The 23,445-nt window shown below is 37.1% G+C and overlaps 1 protein-coding gene across 3 annotated transcripts in view; it reads left to right on the plus strand.

The window, feature by feature from the left end:
* Window positions 1-22,928, plus strand: part of LOC132096881 (zinc finger protein 521) — an 88,945-nt gene extending 66,017 nt beyond the window's left edge. For all 3 annotated transcript variants that reach the window (XM_059502551.1, XM_059502552.1, XM_059502548.1), the window contains 3 exons: window positions 13,059-13,190; window positions 17,745-17,860; window positions 21,887-22,928. In XM_059502551.1, coding sequence (XP_059358534.1) covers window positions 13,059-13,190; window positions 17,745-17,860; window positions 21,887-21,916 — 278 coding nt within the window. In that variant the 3' untranslated portion in view covers window positions 21,917-22,928. The remainder of the gene's footprint in view (window positions 1-13,058; window positions 13,191-17,744; window positions 17,861-21,886) is intronic.
* The last annotated feature ends 517 nt before the right edge of the window (window positions 22,929-23,445 follow it).

Genomic DNA, 23,445 nt, shown 5'->3' on the forward strand with positions numbered 1-23,445 from the left:
CTCGTTTCGGGGATTACATAATGTTAAATGAGACTACACTTTGAAACCTTAAAATGAATACAATTTATGTAATTGTTTAACCATTTTGTAATATTTTGCTGTGCGATTTTCTCTTATCCAATGACTGGCATTACAACCATAGATACACAAAAGCACAGCATAAAATTACAAATCACATCCATTTTATTTGTTTGCTGTACTCCATATCTTCTTTAGAATCCAGATATTTGCAAGGAACATATCCAAATTCAGCCCTTTATCAATCGATCTTCATCTTCATTCTCAGCAACAGCGACCGTCACAGTCAAAGCCCACGCTCGTTATGATAATATGATTCGAGATTTCGAATTTGAAAATAGCGCCAGTGCGCCACACTTGAGAAACGTTACGACATGGTTTACGGCACTGATATCGAACTCTCATTTGTTCTCACCTTATTCGTCACAGATTGCGACATGTCGTGTTTCAGTTGATAGACATTTGAAATCAGTACTGCGCCAGTGCGCCTTCACGGAGAGAAGATTCATAATTTCACGGATTAATAAATTAAATTCTGCTCTGTACCTTATAAAAACTATTACCTCCAGAGAGGACTGCGACTGGAACTCATTATCATTTGAACTACTTTTGATACCACTTTTGATATTTTCGCAAAGAATAAATGATTAATGGTATGTTTGTTTGTCTGTTAGTTGTTTATTTATAACAGTAACGTTATGTAGTTTTAAGAAATGGTTATGGGTAGGTTTAGGGGTAGGTGTAAGATTAACATTAGTGGCTCAAAATAACGTTTTAATGTTATATTTTTTACTAAAATTGTGTTTTATTATGTTTTATTATTTTTACATTCTGTATAAAATGGGTAGGTTTAGGTTCGGGTGGGGTTTAGGGATCTTACATTTATAAAAAAAAATTATAAAAAGGAAAAAAAAAATAATAATAATAGATACGCATTGAAAAGCAGCTTCATGAGCTTCTATGGATAAATGACTGGTCAGAGAAAACGTTCTATCTGTACGTATTTGAGGTTGTTTTTACGTAAATTTAGTTACGTATCGAACCTGTAATTACGTCCAGATAATACGTAAACGACACTAAATACGTAAAGGCACATACGTATTGGACAGTTTTAATTTACGTCTAAATATGTACGTTTTGATTGTGAGATCAGGCTGAATTATTAGATAATTCCTCAAGAATTACTTAGAATCTGAAACAGTATTCTAAAGTGAAAACATAGGGAACCCATTAATAATTAATAAAGAATTATGAAATAATTCCTGAAGAATTACTTAAAATCTGAAACAGTATTCTAAAGTGAAAACATAGGGAACCCATTAGTAATTAATAAAGAATTATCAGATAATTTTGCAGGACTTACAGAATTCTAAAGTTAACATATTAATTAATAATAATAAACTACATCATTTAGACTAAGAACAACCTATAAAAGTAATCATAAACTTTGTAAAATTCTCTCATCTGTTTATTTCAGATGAGAACATTTCTTAATACAGCGTATTTTATTCCATTTTAACATGTATACTGCCCACATTTGAACTAATTTAACAAACCTTTCATAATCAAAAGTTAAACATTTAAAAAGCAAACAAAATCCATATGTCATTTCCATTATAGGCTAATAAGTGGGCTGTAACAAAGTTGCTACTGTAGTAGTACTTTGTACTTGTCCTTTTACTGAAGTAGTTTTGAAAATGAATAGACCTACTTATAATTTTACTGCCGTAATATTTTATTGGGGTATCTGTACTTTTACTCAAGTACTTGATTTGTGGGACACAGCCTGATTATTATAGTGTGTTTTTTTGCGTATAACTGTTCAGTAGTAGTTATTTCATAGTTATTTTTCTTGAACCTTAACTAGTAGATAATTAATAGTAGTTCTTCAGGAGGTATGACAGAATATATAAGTTACTGATTAGCTAACTGTTACTTAACACAATCATAAAATTATATTACATACTGATTAGTTAACACATCTTTCTTAGTAGTTAACAGTAGTGAGTTAAGTGTTAATGAATAATCACCTGTTAGTTCTTCAATGATTCCTTATTAGTAATGTAGTAAGTAAGAAACAGTATTCTAAAGTGTTACCCTTAATTCTTTAAGCACTTGTTATTGTTTAGAAGAAAACACTTTATTTGACATAGTACTTTTAAATAAATGGTGCCAAACATAATCATTGAAGAGATTCATGTCTATCTCTGTCTGTTTACCATTTTTTTAAAGCACTTTAAGCTCTTGTTACTGAATTTTTGTTACCATCGTCAATATTTGAATTAAGTCTGTCTGTGGAGTTTCTCTCCAAACACAACCCCCCCCCCCCCCCCCCCCAAAAAAAAGTTCAGGCTCAGGATTTTTTTCCACTTTAACCCCTGAAAACATATTCAGTTTTCAGTTGTGATTATTATTTTTTTGTAAATATTCTGCCTGGCATTTAAGTTGGAGGACAATCTCATGGCTTTTTCTTCCCTCTCCTTTGCGGAGAAATTCACGGCATAATTAGCATGTTTATCATTGAAGTGCCTGCTAATATTATATTCTTTAAAGACAGCGATGCTCTCCTGACATATCAGACAAATCACCTTTGAGCCGACGTTCGTGACGAAATATTTTGACGTCCATTCTTTATTGAATGCTCGACATTCAGAGTCAACTTTTCTCTTTTTTACTGCACTCATTTTGCGTTTTTTTATGCCGCTGGTCATTTAGAATTTGTTACTTTGAGGAGTGAAGAAGAGAAGTAAAGGTGCAAATTGTAATTTCACACAGCGACATCTGTTGGATTGTTTTTAACCCCTTTCACGTCAAAGATCACAGATTATTGTTGTTCAAAATTCATTACTCGTCAAAATATCACACTATTACTTCTGGACAATCTGAGCATCATTTTAGAAACTTCAGAAAGGTTTAAGACTCCAGCTTCGATATTTGACCACTGTTTATGATTAAACTGGTTTGCAGTGACATTAATTTCTTAATTTTTGCCAGGAGTGCAAAATAATTAATCTGTAAAAAATCGTTAGTTTGAATAGAAGTCATTATACTCACACAACATTTATTCTCGTCTTCTCCGGTTTATTTGTGTTCAAATACATAAAAAATACAGCATCCGCCAGGCCTATTAGTCCAATGGTGCGCATATTTGGAGAAATAATGATTAGTTATCATGTTAGTAAAATATTTCGTCATACAGAAAAACATTTTTATTCATTTTTCACTGAATTATGCGATCTGAAGAGCTCAAACAGCGAACGCAGCTACTGTAGATGTGTCTCCTCTTCCTGATTTGCGTCAGACCTGTCAATCATCTCACGTCACATGGTTCATCATGCATGATAACTAAGCTAAAGTGACATTTCTTCACTGAAACAAGAAGCTAATAAATGCACGATTTAAGTATTTGTACGATTATGTGTTTTGTGTGTGATTTTCGTGCGATTTGGGGTTTTCATATAAATAATGAATGTCCAAATTGCCAGTGCATCGAGCGCATCGCGGGGGCCGGATTGAAGCAATATGCGGGCCGGATCCGGCCCCCGGGCCGTATATTGCCCATGTATGGTCTAGAGTGTGTCCACCTTTGTGTGTGGGTCCAATTACATGCTGAGTCAAGTCAAAAGTGTTTAGAACTGTTATCATTTCTTTTGTAGTTTTGTTTTCTGCATTATCTATGTGAATATTAAAATCCCCTGCAATAGCAAAACAGTCAAACTCTGAGGAAATTATTAGGGGTGCTCCGATCACCATTGGCCGATCGTTATGCGCATCTAGTCAGTAAAGCCGTTTCTCTAATCAGCGGTAAATTCCATCAGGTGCGTAATTTTACATAGAGCAGCTGTTACTACACAGAGCCATTGTTAACTGAGAAGCTGCGCAAATCCACGTTCATTTTCAGTGTTTATTTGCGCATCTTCTCATTTAACAACGGCTCTGTGTAGTAACAGCTGCTGTATGTGAAACCATGCACTTGAGGGAATTTACCGCTTATTAGCGAACCGGCTTTACTGATGAGATGCGCATTAACGATCACCGATCGTGATCGGAGCACCCCTAGAAATCATTGATAGCATTTCTGTGACCTCTTCAACAAAGGCTGGAGAGTATTTTGGAGGCCTGTAAATAATAATGAACGGAATGCGTGGAGCACCTTTCAGCACAATCCCTAGATATTCGAAAGACAGGTACTGACCAAATGACACTTGCTTGCATTGATAGACATCTTTAAATAGAGCAGAAAGAGGGTTTGGGCCCTGGCGTTGAGGCAGTGGTCGAAGAGCTCTCGCAGGAGCAGGGACCACAGGCTTTGGTGGTTGTGGGGCCCGCCGTTTTTTTGTTGATATCTGCGGGCTTGCAGCAAATGAGTGAGAGAGTTTAGTCCCAGCATACACCAATTCCTCCATTTTCTGTGAGAAGCACAGAAGTGGAGATGCAGGAGAAAGTGATACTGATGTGAACTGATCACATGTGTCTGGTGAGATGGGCTGTGTCTCTGGTGTTTCCGGTGACTGTGATTTGTTGTCCTGGCTTCCCTGGCTGTTTTCCAGAAAGTAATCCCTGGGTGCTGAATCTTGTAGCTGTTTTGATACATCACAGTCAGTCTGAGGAGGTCTGTGGGCAGGGCTCAGCCGGGATAGTGTCTATCAGCAGTGCTTGTTTTGGCTGCATGGTGTTATCAGTGTCCTTGTGGGATATGTCAACCACATGATGACTCGGACCCGGTGTGTGTGTGCTGAATGGATTTAACTAAGCAACAAAATTAGTTACTTTTTAGGGAGTAACTTAATATTGTAATGCGTTACTTTTAAAAATAACTTTCATAACACTGGTCATGTGTGCTAAGAGAATGATTAGTGATCCTTTAATCAGCTTCAATATTAATGGAAATGGGCTAAGAAAAAAAAAACACACACACTAGGTCCTCTAGCAGGCACTATATCGTCTCCAAGAGATTAAGTGGGAGGTTAGTTTGCTGGGCATGGGATTGACAACAACAGACCTACAGGAAACTCTCACACATCAGTTCCATGCTTTTTTATAGGCTTTTGCATCGGGCTGCAATGGCACACAAAACCCATAATAGTAATTACAGAAGAAATATAGCCGCAAACAGCAATTATCAAGGTCCATGCACAAATGGCTCATGTAGACTATATAGTTGAGAATACAATGGCCTTGTCTCTTTTATATTACAATATACAGAAATATTGTCCCTTGAGTTTATTTGGACAACAACATTCAGCTATGTCTGCCAACTTGACAAATGTGTTTTTAGTTTCATTAAGAAATATAAGTATTAAGGTAATTTGGATATCTCTGATTTATTTGCAAATTCATTAGACTTTGATTAGATCGATGAAAATAAAATCCAAGCATTTAGAGCCAAGGAATCAGAGGGATGGAAAAATTGTTTTTAGCCTTAATTCTAACCCAAATTTGAGTTGTTGGTGGAGCTATTGGGTTCGAGTTAATTGCTGTGGTTAATGTTCAGATTGTCCTCTATCAAGTGTGCTAAATTTCAAAATTTTTATGATATGGATCTATGGTTTTACATAGACTTGATGAAGTAGAAGAAGAAATAGTTGCATCTACTGTGCATTTCACTTATTACTTGTTTCAAGTTACTTTTGCAAGTAATGCAAGTTACTTTGTTTTCCCATTTAGTTTTCTAAAAAAGTTAAACAGACTCTATACTACAGCGTGTTATTTGAAAAGACTTCCAACTCCATTTAGGCTCAAGTGAAATTGAAAATGCATTAAGACATTGCAGATTGTATATAGAAAGGCTGTCTTCCCCCATTTTGAAGGCTGCATGAGTTCACCTCAGTGCCGTTTGTATTGGTATGTTTTTTTTTGCTTCTGCGTGGTCTTCTTGACAGGTCTGGCAGCAGATCAGAGCTAGTTTTCTACTGGCAGGAGTCAGGGGAAGCTGATTTCCTCCAAAGCAAACAGTCATCTGAGTTGAGGCTTTTCACCGGACAAGCAGCACACGTGTTCATGAGCACATATGGAAAACGGGTGACTGTAGAGTGGAAAATGGAGCTATTCACACAATTGTCTTTATTAATCGACAGCAGTTCCATGAGAGCCTTGTTTTTGCAGCTGTTGCCTCCATTGCATTGGATATTTTGCTGCTTGTTCCTCTCACAGTGCCCACATTACTCAACCTGGTCAGCATCACATTAGGCAATCTGATCACATGTACCCTTCAGGTACCTCATCACCTGGAATTTACCATGGTAATCTGGCCCTGACTCAAGTGAACTGTTTCCCTTGAGATGAGATGTCAGCCGCTCTGAGTACACATCCAGTGGGAGTGAATTACTGAAGTCTTTCTTCTGCTCCTGTGTTTCGTCTATAATTGTGTGTGTGTGTGTGTGTGTGTGTGTGTGTGAGTGTAATTGCAAGCGTAGAGGGAGTGTGTCTCTCAGTTTTGTGATTGTGAGGTGTAGACAGCAGCCCGAGGGCTCCCCCTCGCCTGCCTCGCCTCACACATCAATACAAACACACACACAACACATTCTCCCACAAGGGCGCCTAGCCTCAAAATCACCGGCTAATGGGAGCCACTGCAGTTTTCATGCACAGTTTTGTGTAAATGTGATGCCAACAGAAATTTCCTTCATGAAGGAAAGGAAAAATACTGTTCATTGCATCATTGCTGCATTTGATTCATCCTAAATTGATTATTTTTCACTGTATTTCTTTAAAGACCCCATGAAATTAAAAGAGTTTGGGGGCGTTTAGTTCTTTTATATTAGGTGTGAAGTATATAAAAAATATAATTAAACCTTTTTGGGAGTACTACTTGCACACAATGCAAAATTCTTACTATTAAGCCTAAAAAAGTGTCACTATTGATGAGGACTGCATGATCTTTGAATAATAAATGTCTTTAAATACAAAATATTTAAAGTGTATCTAAAGCATACTTGCCATAGTTCCTTTTACTTTAGCACAATCAAATACACTTCATATCTTTAGTTGTAAGACAGAACAATTAAACTGCATTAAGTACAAAATTAGTTGTTCTAATTTAGTAGACATTTAGTTTACTATGTCTACCCAGGATCAGGAAACAGTCCTCTATAAATTGCGCTACACACATATGAATATTTGGGTTGAACTGTTCTGGAGCAGTGATGTAAATACAACTTGACCACTGATTTCTAATTGTGTCCTCTTTTGGAAGGCCAAGCAAAGTAGTTTTGCTTTCACAATGAAACACACAGCGTCTCTACGACATGGTGCCGATAGCCGCAACAATAAAGTTACACCTTCTTTGCGTGAACATTTGGGCGGCATTATGCAAATCTTCCCACATCGTGACATAAACATGTGGAGTGGGTTTGAACAAGGAATTTTAGGAGGATGTGGACAGGTATTAACTTTTAGAAAGCATGAGTATGTTTCTTGACATTTTTCATGTTTGTCCAGTCTGTAAATGTGACAGTTTAAATGTTTTTTTTTATGAACTACGTATGATATAGACAATGCAGGCCTCCTCAATGCATAACCCTTTCATCTTAAGAACTGCAATACATTCTCTTGATATCACAGAATTGTTGAATTGATTCTATTTAGATTTCACATATTCCAAGGTATTAGGTGTGCAGCGAAGCCATTACATATTCTATTACATTATTTTTTCTTGTTATTCTTCATATGTATTCTTTATGCTTATACCTCATAAAAATGTTTTCTCATGAGATCGGGCTAGATAATCTGTCCAACAAATATCTTTTTCAATTATTTAATAGATATATCCAATATATAATAATAGATATATCCCAGGGAACACATGATAGGAGAAAATTGGTAGCCTGAATGCACTGTAAGTCGCTTTGGACAAAGGCGTCTGCTAAATGCATAAATGTACATTTAATTTAATATAATTTGCATTTGAAATAATTATTCATGGCTGTTTGAATCTTTTATACATTTTTGGATGCATTGCTACTGAATGCATTACTGAATGCAAAACACTTAACCGCAATTGTACGAATTGCAAAAATGGTCTCTATGCCATTCAATTATTCATGGTTCAATAGTGAAATTAATTTAACTATAGCATTTTTGTTGTTGTTGTGATTATTCAAGATAAACATACATCAGGTTTATGCAAATGTGTACAGAAAACGTAAAAGGCCTTCAATGTTTACTCATTTAAATGCACAGAATAATCATTCAGTCAGGATGTATTGTATTATGCTATAAAATTATTTTCATACATGGCTGCTTCAGGTGGCTGTATTTCTGCATGTTCTATAGCACGACACAATCTGAAGCATGCTGTCTGATATCTGTGGTGTAATCTCACAGGACCTGCTCCTGCATGCCGTCTCATTTATTTGGCATGCTGCACAACAATCTGATTTGTTTGCTAATTGTGTCCTGTCCTTTATCTGATTGGTGCTCTTGCCTCTTTTGAATTGTGAAACTATGGCAACAGGCATCAGTGGGGCGGCTACAGAACACGCGAGCCAAAGAAAAAATCAGCCCTGTGCTGCAGACATTTTTGGTTTTGTATGGTTATTATAATCTACATGTGGAAGAGACCGAATTTAAATAATTTATAGATGCAGTGATGATAGTTACATGAGATAAATCTGTGATTTGCTTTTGTCCCATGACTGATGCAGCAAATGTTCCCTAGAGTCTAAATGGCTTTTATTGAGCATGTTTGATGCAGGACTGATGTCAGCTCTGCAGGCATGTGGCTTTCATTCATGTAATTATGTACACATGTCTCGCTTCTCATTTCTGAGCAATTTATTCTCGATTTCAATGAATACATCGGAATAACTGAACTGAAAGAAAAGAAGATAGTGAGAAAGAAAGGGCGTGCAGTGGGGAGGAAGTGTGAATCTGCTGTGTGAGGCAACATATCGTCCCACGTTGATTCATCACATCTCCCTGTTGGATTGTGAAGGGCTGTCTAATGAAGTTCAGACCGTCAGAATGAAGGGACTAATTCTGATTTAACTGAGCTAATGAACTTCCTCTCTCCTGGTGTGAGCGGCTCATGGGGCGGCCGACAAACTGATGGAGAGACACTGCGAGAGGGAAGAAAGAGTGTGTGAAATGCTTATTTGGTGTATTGCAACGAATCATGTGTGCTCAGAAATTATACTAATGCATGGCTTTATGTATATCTGGTTTTGTATGCAAGCAGGATAAAGATATGTTTAAATTATGTCTACATTTCTGGCACAAAAGCACTTACCAAAAGGTTTCCAAATAAAGCAGTACTTCATCTTGGCCACATGCACACTGAAAGGAAGTGAACACTGCATTTAAAGGGCTGGGATTGTTTACCCAAAAAATTAAAATGTGTCATAATTTACTCACCCTCATATCATCCCTTTTGAAAATACAGCATATGTTGGTTATGTATGTCTTGAAGCATGGCTGCTGGTTTCAGTTGGTGTTGAACACAACAGAAGTTATTTTGAAGAATGTTGGCATCTGAACAGTTTCTGGTCCCCATTGACTTTTAAAGTATTTTTATGGAAGTTAAAGGGGACTAGCGACTCACACTGGTTTGGGACAACTTGGGGAAAGTAAATAATGGACAAATTTTAATTTCTGTATGAACTGGATGATTTTATTCTTCGCTTTATTCTGGATAATTTTATTTGGCAAATGGTGAACTGTGAGAATTCTGCTTTCCTCACAAATCTCTGTTTTTCAGAAGAATTCATGACTTCATACCACTGAATCTAAGATAATTAATGTATTAAAATTCATCCCCCTACTCTACAATGGCAATATGCTAATAATGCTGATGATCTTTGGTCCTCATAAACACACACCTAGAGCATCTCCACTAATTTCAGAAGGAGAACGTGGGAGTAAATCACATTATGTCATGTTCGGTGTGTGAGAAATAATGAAGTCCTGAACAAATGATTCTTTGACTGCAGACAACTCGTGATGCTTTGCTCCCCTTTGTCTTCATTAGATGTGAAATGTCAATCTGGCATGCAGATCACACGCAGAAACATTACAGCATTCATAAATCACGTATAGCTCAGACCCATCATTAATCATCAGTGTTTGATTTGATAAACTCTCTGTAAAGTCCTCCGACGCTGTTTTCATCGCTGAATGAATAAACACAGGGCGGTCCCACATGAGCTGCTGAACTCATGAGGGAAATCACACACACACACAGGAGGAGGAGGAGTCTGGGTTTAATTCCCAGGGCTTTAATCAATGTTAATTTGGCTCATTATGTATTAATAGATGCACCACTCCCTCAGTGAGCTGTTCTCAGGTCAGTATCTGCTGCCCTATAGCTCCAGCATCACATGTATCCATTGCAGATCAGCCAATCCCAGAATACATTGTGACAAAGCTTTTAATTTTTTTCAAATATAATTTTTTTTTTATTTGAACTTTGTTAATCAGTCTTCAGTTCCTTTGCCCTCATGTGATCAGTGTGTTCATGTGTTCAGTGTGTCTTGTTCTGATTAGTTGTTTTAGTCTTGTGTCTTGTTCCTCATTTGTTGGTTTATGTCATGTGACCCTTAATGTTTAGTTTTTATAGCCCTCATGTTGCCATTGTCTCTTGTCAATCATTGTTTGTGTAACCATCTGTTGGAGAGTCTGTTCATGTTTTGCCAAGTATGTTTTGCTCACTGTTGGATTTTAATAAACTCCCCCTGAGTTCATCACAACTCGCCTTCAGTGGAATATTCATTAACAATATGTTATATTATATATGAAAAAGTAATATTTAAAAAAATATATGAATATTTAGTTTACAATATTACTGTTTTTGACTGTATTTCTTGATCAAATGCCTTGGTGAAAACAAGAATCTTCATATATTTCTTATATTATTGATCCCAAACATTTGAGCAACCATGGGATATACATTAAAGGTACAGGTTGTAGAACCTGCCACTAGAGGGCGCACTACCAAAACAATAACAATCGCGTGGTTTGATGACGCTAAGAACGAGCGTGGAATGATGGGATTTGTTGTCTCCTACCCAACCACTGACGGCCATCAATCAGACGATATGAAAAAGATTACCACTTGTTCAACAAATATATACACTTGTGTACATTCAAACACAATAATTGGGCATACATAGCAAATACAAGTTGAACGATTTGTGCTAGTAGATTACATACAAAGTCAATGCAAAGACACGATCAGACTATGAATCAGACGCGTCCTCGCGCGGGTCTAGAGACGCGATCCCCCGCGTTTGGCGTGTATGCCCCATAATACTAATCTTGTTGATCGTTATAATAGCATACGTTTTTTTGTAAAGATAAGAATCAAAACAACTCACCTGTCGAGTAAAACACAAGCGAGATCGGCATCTCTTTCTAGTTGAGGTTTGTTGACTCTTCTTGGGTCATTTGGTTGGCCCATACGCTTACGTTCACGGGAGCTGTCCTTGTCGACAGAACCAGCGGCAGACGGTAAACAGTAATTATGTTCCATAAATAAGTAACACAATCCACCATAAAACGTGCAAGAATTAAATAAGGAATTGCTTGAAGCAAGCTAGTGGTTTGCTGGATGCTAGACACTGCTTCTGCGTTTGTCCACGACACTGTTGTCATGTGGTTTCTACGTCAGTAAAGGCTGTAACAAAGGGTAACTAGCGTCATTGACAGGCGACTGCACTTCCCCGTGTCACTGTTTAGAATGGGAATTTTCTCATGATTTACAAGTAGTTGAACACATTAGAGATACTGTTAGTAATCAGCTGGACAAAATATATAACACTAGACTAGTGGTTTTTGGATATTTTACTGCAAATATCTTAAAAATTGTACTTTTAAACCATTAGCGTCATCCATACAGATGAGCAGTATCAAAGAATGACTGATGTAAATGTGTTCCTCTTGTTATGTCTTTTATGAGCAATAAGGCAAAATCAAATGACAGTAGAGTTACACTGATATCTAGAGACCATAATATTGTCTTAGGGGTTGGCTTTATTGAATTGGGCCAGTAAGCAGCCATGCAGACAACATACTGTAAGAACCTACCAGCATTGCCCTGGCAGTCGCCCACAACACACAGCATAGTCAAGGTGACCTTTGCACAGGAAAAGTTAAAAATGAAGTTTTATGTGTGTTGTCACCGGTCTGGTATTGTGTTTGGGTGCTGTAGGTGCATTTGAAGATCCTGTCACAGTTCACTCTATGCTGAATCCCATCTGTGGCCACCTGTGTTAACGGCTCCTCTGGGGTTTGATGGGCTGCAGCTGTTCCCATGTGACAGTGCAAACCCATACGCTCACACAGACCTTCGAGATCAGACCAGCTCTGATATCACTCAGAACATCCACTCCACTGTATGCACACAATGACTAATTGTGCTTTTAACACAGCGTATTTTCCCCTTATAATTATTCCAGGGAGTCTCATTTGATCACATTGTAGCTTTACAATTAAAACATTAAATATGTACGCTAAATCAGTTATTTAGTCAGTATTGTCATATGTTTATCCAATAAGGTTATGACTTGGTCGGAATGTAATTGAGTTTACAGTTGTGCAGAGTGCAAAAGAAACTCATTCAAAAATATGTAAAATAATGTTGTGATATAAATGTTGACTTTGTTTGCAAAATCAAAAATGCATTAAATGATAATACAATGTAGACACATGTGCTTAATTAGTGTTTCATGTTTATTCTTAACCATATTTTATTAGAAGAGAATTTAATATGAATGTTTAAAATATACTGCAAATAATATAGGCCCGGTTTCACAGACAGGGTTTAGGTTAACCCAGGATTAGCCCATAGTTCAATGAGGACATTTAAGTAGCTTTTAGAAATATCCCTTAGATTAAAACATTATTGGTGTGCATCTTGAGGCAAAACAATAAATCTGACATATTGTAAGATCACCCAAGTGGAAAATTCTTTCACAAGACATGCATTTTAGTCTGGGACTTAAGCCATGTCTATGAAACCGGGGGATAGTGTGTTTGCATTGTGAATCTTTCAGACGCTTCCAGTGACACAGGCTTGTGTTTGTGTTTTTCTTTTCTTTTCTCAGAGGAAGGTCTCATTCATGAATGTAAACTATGCAGTCAAACCTTCGACTCTCCAGCGAAACTGCAGTGTCACCTCATCGAGCACAGCTTTGAGGGCATGGGAGGCATCTTCAAGTGTCCCGTCTGCTTCACAGGTACGTCTTTATGTGTATGTGTGTTTGTGTACAAGTTTGTTGCTACAAGCAATCAGGTTTTCAACAATAACAACAGTCATAGTTGTTTTCCACATTTTAGAGTAATAGTAAAATCATCAAATCTATGAAATAACACAAATGGAAGTATAATTTCATGCATTTTAATGAACATTAAGATTTTTTTTTAGATCATGAATAACATGAATTCAGACATGTGTGTGGAGTCTTTGGCTGGGAGTGTGGTATTGTGAGAAGAGCAGGACTGTGTTAGTGGATGTTGCTGTTAATGATCTGCTCTGTCTCTGGATGTGAAGAGTGGGATCAGACCCCATCCTGAGAGGAAAGTGTCTCATCTCTGGTGTCAGCAGGGTTAACTGTGCACAGAATGCAATCCCAGAGTTCACCGAGGCTGTTTGCTGCTCAGCGCACAACGCTTCTTTTCAAACTCTTTCAACTGTAGTTTAAGTCAGGTTTTCACGAACACCTGGATGTTTATGATAGAGCTGCATTCAAACAATCACAACTGATAAAAGTTTGTTTAGGAATTCGATAGTTCTGTCATCATTTACTATCTTTACCACAAGGTTAACATTACTTCGCAGTCTGTAAGTAATTGTTACATTGTCTTCTTATGCAAGCCAAAAAAATCTTTAAAAGAGAATTTGAGATTTGATCCAAACCAACAATCCCTGAATAACAATTTTTGTCAGTTTGAAGCACGTTTATTTTTGAAATTTAAACAAAGGTACAAAACTATATATTTGCTTTTGAATTGCCAGTGATGACACCAAACCATCCAGTACATGGATAGGCCATAGGTCAACTCATTCAAATAAAACCAAGTTTTAAATTTTTAGAAAAAACAACAACAACATGATGAACAAATAAAATACATAACTTCAAATGACATTTGTAGTTTCTACAGCAGTTTTCTGTCATTTATAGCATTGTTTCACAGACCTAGCTCTTAATACTGTAGGTTTATGCTTTATGCTTTTCTTCATGGAGAAAATGCTTGTTTGAGTTAATAACCTAGCCCTAACCCAACAGTTTGAGAAGCCCTGACTCAGGAGTGATATAGAGCTCTTACAGCTTATACAAACACTTTATCTTGATGTATTTCTCTATTGCCGCCACAACAACGTGCTTCAATTGTCTCTCTCTCTGTCTTTCTCTGCTTCTCTCATTATTATTGACTTGATCTACTGGGCTATTTTAATTTATTTGGTGTTGGTGCCTGACAGACTGGTCCCACCACGTCTCCTTCTGCGCTCATATTGATCATGCAGCAGACAGAGAGAGTGAAAAGAAAGCAGCTTTGTGAGGACGGCATCCGCATGAAGGTTGAAACTAAATATATTTTCAAAAAAAAAAAAAAGAACCTGTATGGGTCAGAGTCAAATATAATGCATTTAATATATAAAATATAAAACACACCATTGAGGACTGGAGCTGAAACTAAAAGTCAAATCTAGTGTGAAACCAGTCTGCGATTCGAGTCTCATTTACGCTCTTCACTGAGCCGAATATGATGGGCTCTAAATTCAGCTCGTTCTGTCAGGCCTCTACAGGCACAAATAATGATCGCAAGCAATTGGACTTCAATTCACCAGTGGAAAATCTGAAATTATAGACAGTTTTATAGTATTATTTCAACACGACCAGTTTTAATAGAAGCGTTTGTTTGGGGACTGCAGCCTGAGAGAGTGGAGTCAGGCATGAAGGAATGCGGATGGGGAAGGACATACGCAGCGTGATCATGCAAAGCGATGGAGGATGAGAGAGGAGCGAGGGAGGAAGGAGGTAAAAGAGGAGTCGAGGAGCCATCCAGAGGCAGCGGGGAGATGTCAAAAGTGTCGCTCTCGCGGGACACATTTGACAGCTATGTGAAGTCAGGCAGCCTGCAGCTGAAAGTAGCTCCGCTCACCCTGGAGGAAGCCGAGCACAGAACAAACACTCGGCATGCCACTTATGAGCTTTTGTCTCACTTTACACAACAAAACACTACAGTTTTACACTCAATTGTGTGCACAATAATGCAGCCCGGCCCTGGGTTTGTATGTGCCCATCAATAAAAAACAATAATTCTTGTACAATACGTTTAATACAAATGATACCAAATCATCAAAAAGTAAATATGCTCAAATTACACCTTTTTAAAATAAATAATATGTATCTTTAACATTATACAGTACGTTTCAAATCACTAATTGATTTCTTAATATTGAGTTATTTGAAAGCCTCATTATAAACAAATGAAGAAGAACTGTACATCCCTTATGATAATAATAATAATAATAATATAATCCATCAGAATTCTACACCTTTACCTAGAATTAGAGTAGCACTCTAGCATTAACATGCATTAGGAACATCCCATAATCCCATTATGCACATTCGTGATCCTTGCTGTAAAGTGTGAACTACTTGTTTGTATGCATGTTATTACTTTTATATAACTGTAAAAGACTATTTCCTTTTGAACTTTATTTAAAATGTGAATTAGGGATTGGCTTGATTTTGTCCGTTGGGAAACGGTTGGATTGTAGAAAGTGTTGCTGATTGTTTCAAGGATTGACTTTATTGGCCAGCCCTTGCTCACACGTCATCCTGTTCGTGATGCACAGCGATAAATCATTTATAATAACCTCTGTAATATTGCATTAAAATATGAATGGTCAGTTTTGAATCATCTAATGGATTAAGGAACATTAACAAATACAATGTTATTGTAAAGTTAAACTCTAGTCTACCATTGTACTGTTAACCATTCTCCAAATCACGTCCATCTCTTTCTCTCTATATTATCACTCATTTATGCTCATATGCAGGATCTCAAACCCACAGATGCACGTCCAGATCGTTTTATCCGTGTAAGTTGAATTAGAAGACACAGATTCTCATTGACCCTAATAAAGCTTGCATGGGAGCAGTGAACATCAAATTTGGGTCTAAATCCAAAATCCACATGGTGGCATGAAGGCAAAAGTTGTTTATCCCTCGTAAGAAATTCAAATGAAGACCAAAACTCACTCTTTACCTCAGAGACACAACCTGGCGTGTTTGTGTGCATGCACGACCAGCCACCCTTAACATATGGGTCTCTGAAAACAAACAGCATGTTTGAAGTTCTCCTGTGAGAATAAGTGCATGCTCACACACACACACACACACACACACACACATTCAGCAGCTCTATGGCTTAATTAAAGCACACAGACGCACTATGTGTTTTAAGTGCCATTTCAAAGATTTTACGTGACTGAAATAAGGCTACGCATAAATAACAAGACTGCATGAATATTAATAATGTCAATATAATTAGCACTGTTGACTAATAGAGACAGTGTTTCCAGATTTGGGAACGACTGCAGTTCCTGTGCTTGTTTATGTCTCTAAAGTGGCTCTAAATAAAGCACATCATTATTCCTCACTGTTCACTATGACTCAAAACACTGACCGTTATCCAGCCTGCCAAACCCTGGATGCTTCCAGCTGGACGGTGAATCAAAGCTGCATTACAGTCGCAGAGTGTTTTAAGCGAAAGAGTTGTGCACAGGTGGCATTGCTTCTCCCATGATGTGAAGGACTGGAAACATTCGGGTTTTCCAGCATCTCGATTCACTCATTCGTAACAATACTTCTTTCACATGCTGCCAAACTGTAAAATCTGAGCAAAATCAGAAAACGTTCAGAACATGTGTCTTTCCTGAGTTAAACGGAGTAATATTACGAAAAAAATAACCAGAGAGAACTTCCTCAGTGTCCTCAAGAGTGTTTTACCATAAAAACTATTATATGAACTGTAGAAATACTACTGTATAAATGTTGGCTAATTGTTTGCTTACTGTATGTGATCCATCAGAAACAGGAGTAGAAACTGAATTTGAGTTTCAGACATTATGGTATTCAAAAAGATTTAATTTGCTTTCTGCACAAGTATTTTTTCTTGTATTTTACTGTACGTACAATCCCGATCAAAAAAGAAAAGAAAAAAAAAAGACACATTGTCATAACTACTTTCCACATTTTTTTATAATAGTAAAGTCAACCATGAAATAACACAAACAGATTTACGGGAATTATGCAATGAACAAAAATATACTTTTTTTTTTCATCAAGGATACCTTAATTTAATGAAAAGTGAGAGTAAAGATATTTACAAAAAAAGCATATATATATATATATATATATATAGAGAGAGAGAGAGAGAGAGAGAGAGAGAGAGAGAGAAATTGCTGTTCTTTTAAACTTTGTGTTTATCAGAGAATCCTGAAAACATACCTTTCCACAATATGTAAAGCATGTTTTCATAACATTACACGATATTAATATTTTTACTGTATTTTTAATAGAGCAAATGCAGCCTTGGTGAGCAGAAGAGATTTTTTTTTTAAAACATTAAAAGCTATTTCATGTTCAGCAAGGCTTACATTTGTCTACAGAACTAATTTCAAGAAATGAAACACAGGGCTGTGTGTCAAAAAGTTCTAAGATGTAAACAGGCAGTGCGTTTGGAAAGATGTTTAATGCATGTGTTGTGTCTCGTTGCAGTTTTTGTGCAGGCCTGTAAACTGCAGCAGCACATCTTCACCGCACACGGACAGGAGGACAAGATCTACGACTGCTCACGGTGCCCGCTGAAGTTTTTCTTCCAAACCGAGCTTCAGGTGAGATGAACTGAGAATGAGGATGCCATGCTGAGGTCACATGACCATCACAACCTTCTGCTTGGCAGAACAAATAAATCAAGGGGAGGAAATTCGACTGTAAATATATTGGGAGTGTTTGCAATGGCTTTAAGCCAAAAACTCGACTTTGCATTATCAATGTTAATCGTATTCAGTATGATGCCCTTTTCCACTGTCAGATCAGCCAGTGAAACATGAACAACACTAAACCAAAGCAACACTGGGGCAGCTCTGTAGCTGTAACATTGTGATGCAGCAAAAAGGAAAGATCAGTGCAACCAGGCACTTAATTATGTAATATTGTACAGTATAATGATACATTTCTTTAGCAGCCAGCTTAAATGATTTCTTTTATTCAAATTGACTGAAAATCTAAGATCAAATTGGAATATGAGAAAATAAATTAATCTCACTATTAGCTATGAGTTTGTTAATAATACTAACTAATAGCTATTTTGCCTCAAAAAAAACTCCTCATTTGTATGTGCTTTACAATTACTAATAAACAGCTTATATGCTAGTATTATATATGCTAATAAGCAACTAGTTAATAGTGAAAATTGGTCCCCAAACTAAAGTGTAACAAAACATTTTTTTTAAAGGTTTACATCTGTGCATGTTCAACTGTCATCGCATCATTTTCCTGCAACTTTAGAGTAATTAGTCACATGGAATTTACTGCTCTGTTGACTGTCTACAAAAAAGACACTGAAAATGTCTACTTCCTTTATCAGCTAAGCATGAGTAGTTGAGCAACTGCACTGCATTTTCCAGATTTTATAGATCTCTTTAGCTGAGAGCTGTGATTTTCTCATATTCATTTTAAATCTGTCTCCTCGTCGTACAGTCTGCTTTTACTCTAAGTGTTTGTCACCCTTGCCCAGCATTCATTTTTCATTTTCTTTCATTGTAAGAATAAAAATACCTTAACTGTTTCTGTAATAGCTATACAATGTGTCAAACCAAAGACTTTAGTGAAAGACTTCACTTTGAAGAAAGCAAGAATGAAACTAGCTAAAGATTAGCTAAAGATTTAAAAAGCTTTAAATGATACTAATATTCTGCCATGTGCTTGTATATATTTGTACAAAAAAAATATATATATATAGATATATATATATATTGCAAATTTAGTTCAAATTAGTATTTACATCATGTTAGTGGAGGTTTAGAAATGTTATATATAAGATCGTATTATATATAGACCGTATAATTTTGAGATCCATCTTTTCACACTATGTACAATGATTATTACAGAGCTAGTAACCTTCACAACACTGTATGTCAACTACGTCGACTGTTAGGTTAGGGTTAGTATAAATTGATATGTACTTTCAAAGTCACTCAATTCCTCAGGCCAATGCATTAACCTCTGACTAATGCATGACAGCAACAACATGAAAAAGTAAATTTGTTTCCCCTGAATGTTTTGAACAGCCTTCACAGCAGACAACACAACTAACCCAGTTTTCTAACCATAGTTTTCTATCACTCAGACTTTTGACGTTAAATCTAAAGTTCTAGCTTACAGTTCACACTGAAGCACAGCAAGAAAAAATAAACAAAGCTTTTGACTTCAGGTTTAAGATTGCTTAGATGTTTTAAAGTATGATTCGTACACAAAAGTGTAATGAAAGCTCGGATATTACCCATGAGTGTCTCACGGATGCCGGCAGATCAGATACAGACAGCAGCAAAGTGCAGAGTCCTGCGAGAGTTTGCGTGTGTGTTCGTGTTTGTTCCTGCCTCTGGCTGGGTCTGAAGTGTGTATGCAAATACCTCGTCTTGAGACACTGACAGACCCTCGCTGCAGTCTCTGCATATCACTGCTGGGAGACACACAATCCAAACAAACACTTTTGATCTGTGACACACTTCTGCTTCCTGTAAACTTCTTCTGAACTTTTTACAAGCCACTCTGCTAATGTGAAATAAAATATGCTTTGCTTCAGCGTTGTCAGGTGAATGTTTCGTTTAAAGTCATTTAGCAGATTACTATTATTATGGCATTATTGGGGAGAGTCAATCTTGGTCAAACTGTAAAAATTCTTCCAGTGGGACCAGTGTTGGCAAAGTTACTTCAGAAATGTAATTGATTATTTCAAGTTGCCCTATTTAAAATGTTATAAATAGTGTAACTATTGTAATTACTTTAATAAAGTAACTGATTACATTTGATGACATTTTTTATTGCTTTTCTTCATTTCAAATGAATGTTTTCAGTTGTTAATCAACTCTCAGACAGGTCTAAAGGTTTCAGTGAAATCTGATGTAATTGGCAGACAGAGAACCAATCAAAAGCAACAGAATAGCATCGCTTTACTAAATGGCTTTTAAAAGGCAAGAGGCATTGTGCACATCAAATCCAGCCATCCATCCATCAAATCCATATATCCAGCCATTCATCAAATCCATCCATCCACCCACTCACCCATCCATCCATCCATCCATCAAATCCATCCATCCATCTATCTTCTGGCACTCTTCCCTGCAGAAATGGCCAACAGTGCTGATTTTTCATGGTCAAATCGTTCAGTCTGATCTGTAAATACGGTATCCTTAAAAAAAAAGTATTAATTAGACTAATTTCATCACAACTGTATTTGGCTGCCTTGTTAACATTTGTTAATTAAGCCAAGTATTCACAACAGTTTCATTAGGCTACCCAGCAATTGTTGTTACTATAATTCAGTACAGGCTACAAAGAACCACATCTACAGTCAATTAGAAGCAAAAATCCAGAGTGACGACTTACTGAACAGTCCGGCAATACAAAGTCCTGTACCTGTACCTGTACCACAGCAGAGACATTCAGGTAGAACTGACAAACTTGGCAACACACTTGGAAATCTGAGGATGTCAACTTTGGATGTATATTGTTTGAGCACAAGGAAGAAGGTCTCAGGAATAGATGACAATCTCTCTGGGAGGAGATTAATCTCCTATGACAACTCTGATTTAGTTCCCCAAAATGGAGTTCCTAAAACAAAATTAGTTCCTACAATGGAACAGCCATAAAGCATGAACTACTGCCAATTGTCCTAGGAACTATGAAAAGGTTCCTCCAGTGTGAAAGCACCTTTATAATCACCCCCAGCAGTGTGCATAGACTGCTGATACTGACTTGGGATCTCTAAGAACACTTTTTAGAATTTACTCACCAGGTGGATTAGATTATTTTTTACAGTACATCCTCAGTGGAATTCCTATTTTGGAATTTCCTTTGGAATCCTTAATTAGTGGAGAAAAGAGACGTCTCTCTGTCAATGTTCTGTTGTGTGGCTTTGTAGAGAAGAACTGCTTCAGGGTATCTTGTGACAAAAGCATACCAGTAATTGGAAATTAGAGCACTTATTGGCATGAGTAAGGGAATGAGTCTGAACTGGAGAAGGATGAAAATGGGCTGTCAGTTTAGTTGGTTTTCCTGTCATTTGGGATTTGATGAAGTGGATGATGGCCATACAAGGCATGGTTTTGGGAAGTTGAGCAGCATGGCTTCCTTTTGGATGTCACACTGCTGTCGCAGGCTCTATTGGGAAGATGCCCTCAGGCTGTTGCCCCTCTGATGTTGTCTTCTGTGGGAAGATTGGGATCCTCTTCCCAGCATTTATTGCCTCTACAAACAACCAGCTCCAACCTGGGAATGTTGGGTTGACCAGAAAGCAGAACTGGGATGTAGAGAAAGGTCTACACATTTTCCTCTCTAATAACCACAAAATGAATTCCAGTGATGTCCTGCTCAACTCCTAAGGCTTTTTCTGGTCCTTAAATGTTCTCTTTCTTGATGAAGGATATTGCCTGCAGGTGCTCCCGACTTGTTTCTCCATTGTGCTGATTACGCTTACCAGAGGCTAGAGAAATATATTACGGTCAAGGTCAAACATGTTGGTTAATCCACTGTTGCATTTCTTTGTTCTCTCTGCGCAGTGTGAACACATTCTCATCTGTGCAGAATTAAGAAACTGTTGCAGTGTTGATTAACTTGCATTGTGTTTTGTTTTTCAGAACCACAGTGTGAGTCTGCACCACAGCTAACAACAGAACCACCTGGAAGATAATCAAGACCCCAACATGACCCAATAAATATATGAACATTGCATTTTTCTGTTGCACACAGTCAAGCAATTATAAAGAATGAAGGCCGGGGGTAAAAGATGTTTGACATTCAGTGTTTCAACAACCTATTTGTAAGTAATATCCTTCATGTTTTGCTTTTACTTTTCTTGTAAAGAGTCTTGAACTTTTACTGTTAGAAATAAATGTGTTTGAAGATTACAAAAGAAACCAGATTGAACAGATATGAGAAAGTATTTGGGCTCAAGATGATATCAGGAAAACTGAGCCATCATCAACAGCCCAGCCTGCCTCATGTAACCAGAACATCAAACTTTTGAATGAAATATGAATAATGATATGTTGAAATTATGCAAAACCAGAACAATTCGAAATCAGCAGTAATCCATTCCAAATGATCTTCTGTTTTCCTGAGGTAATTTCTCACAGTTAGGCAAACTGCTTTCTGTCCATGTTAACTTGTATATTTCTGTTTTTGATGTTTAATGCTTGCTAAAATCTGGATGTGTCTGGAATGTTTCTTTCTATATGAAAGAGGGCGAGGACATTTATTCTCTGTTGTCTCCATTTGTCTCATTGGGTTTTGCTTACACAAATGCTGTCAGGAGCATGTCACGGCTGACTGATGTAACGCTCTACTCTTACTGTATAACGTTGTATCTAATATGTACAGTATACACCAGTTTTACATGAAATTAAATTGACATGCACTTTTGCAACACTCCATATACTTTTATGGATGTTCCTATATTTTGAGCTGACCCTACACTCTCGATAAGTGGCAACTGGACAATTTGAAATTAGACTTTTATTATATGTCATGTCAATAAAACAAAATGGTTCTATAAAAATATTAAATTAGGTCCGATTTGTTGGACCTTTTTTGTGTTCTCATGTGATGATTAACATTAACATTAAAATTGTATGAATATGTGGATTTGCTGTGCTTTTCCAAAAACGTTTCATTACTGTGTTTCTATGTGTTTGTGTTTTTCTTTTTGCAAACATCAGCAGAAGAATGGAATATTTGACTTTACACAGTTATCTTAAGGAAAAAACTTAACACAATGCCCATTGATCTGTTACATTAACCTTAAGAAAATGATGAAAATATAAAAAAATGTCAAACTAGGTCATTTTGACCCCAGTAATTTAAACCTCAACAATATAATTTTTTTTTTTTTTTTTTTTTTTTTTTACAAAGGTTTGTGTCTCAGGTAATTTATGTCTTTGTTGACTACTTAAATAGCCTTTTAAGTTGACATCTAAGCAAACAGCTTCTGACAGCTTCTAGGAATGAAGCGAACTCTGGCAGGGATGCCGGAAGTATGGCTTTGAGACGCAGCGTCTTGTTCCCTTCGGAGAACCATGGTTACATACGTAACCTGGGACGTTCACCTTCAGGAACTTGAGCTGCATCCAAAACGCTATGGGAACAAGAATGCCCACGCCACCAGACTTGCAAGTCCCTGCCTAGTGTGCATACAAGG

This window comes from Carassius carassius, chromosome 20 (assembly GCF_963082965.1).
Source record: "Carassius carassius chromosome 20, fCarCar2.1, whole genome shotgun sequence".
Lineage (NCBI taxonomy): Eukaryota > Metazoa > Chordata > Actinopteri > Cypriniformes > Cyprinidae > Carassius > Carassius carassius.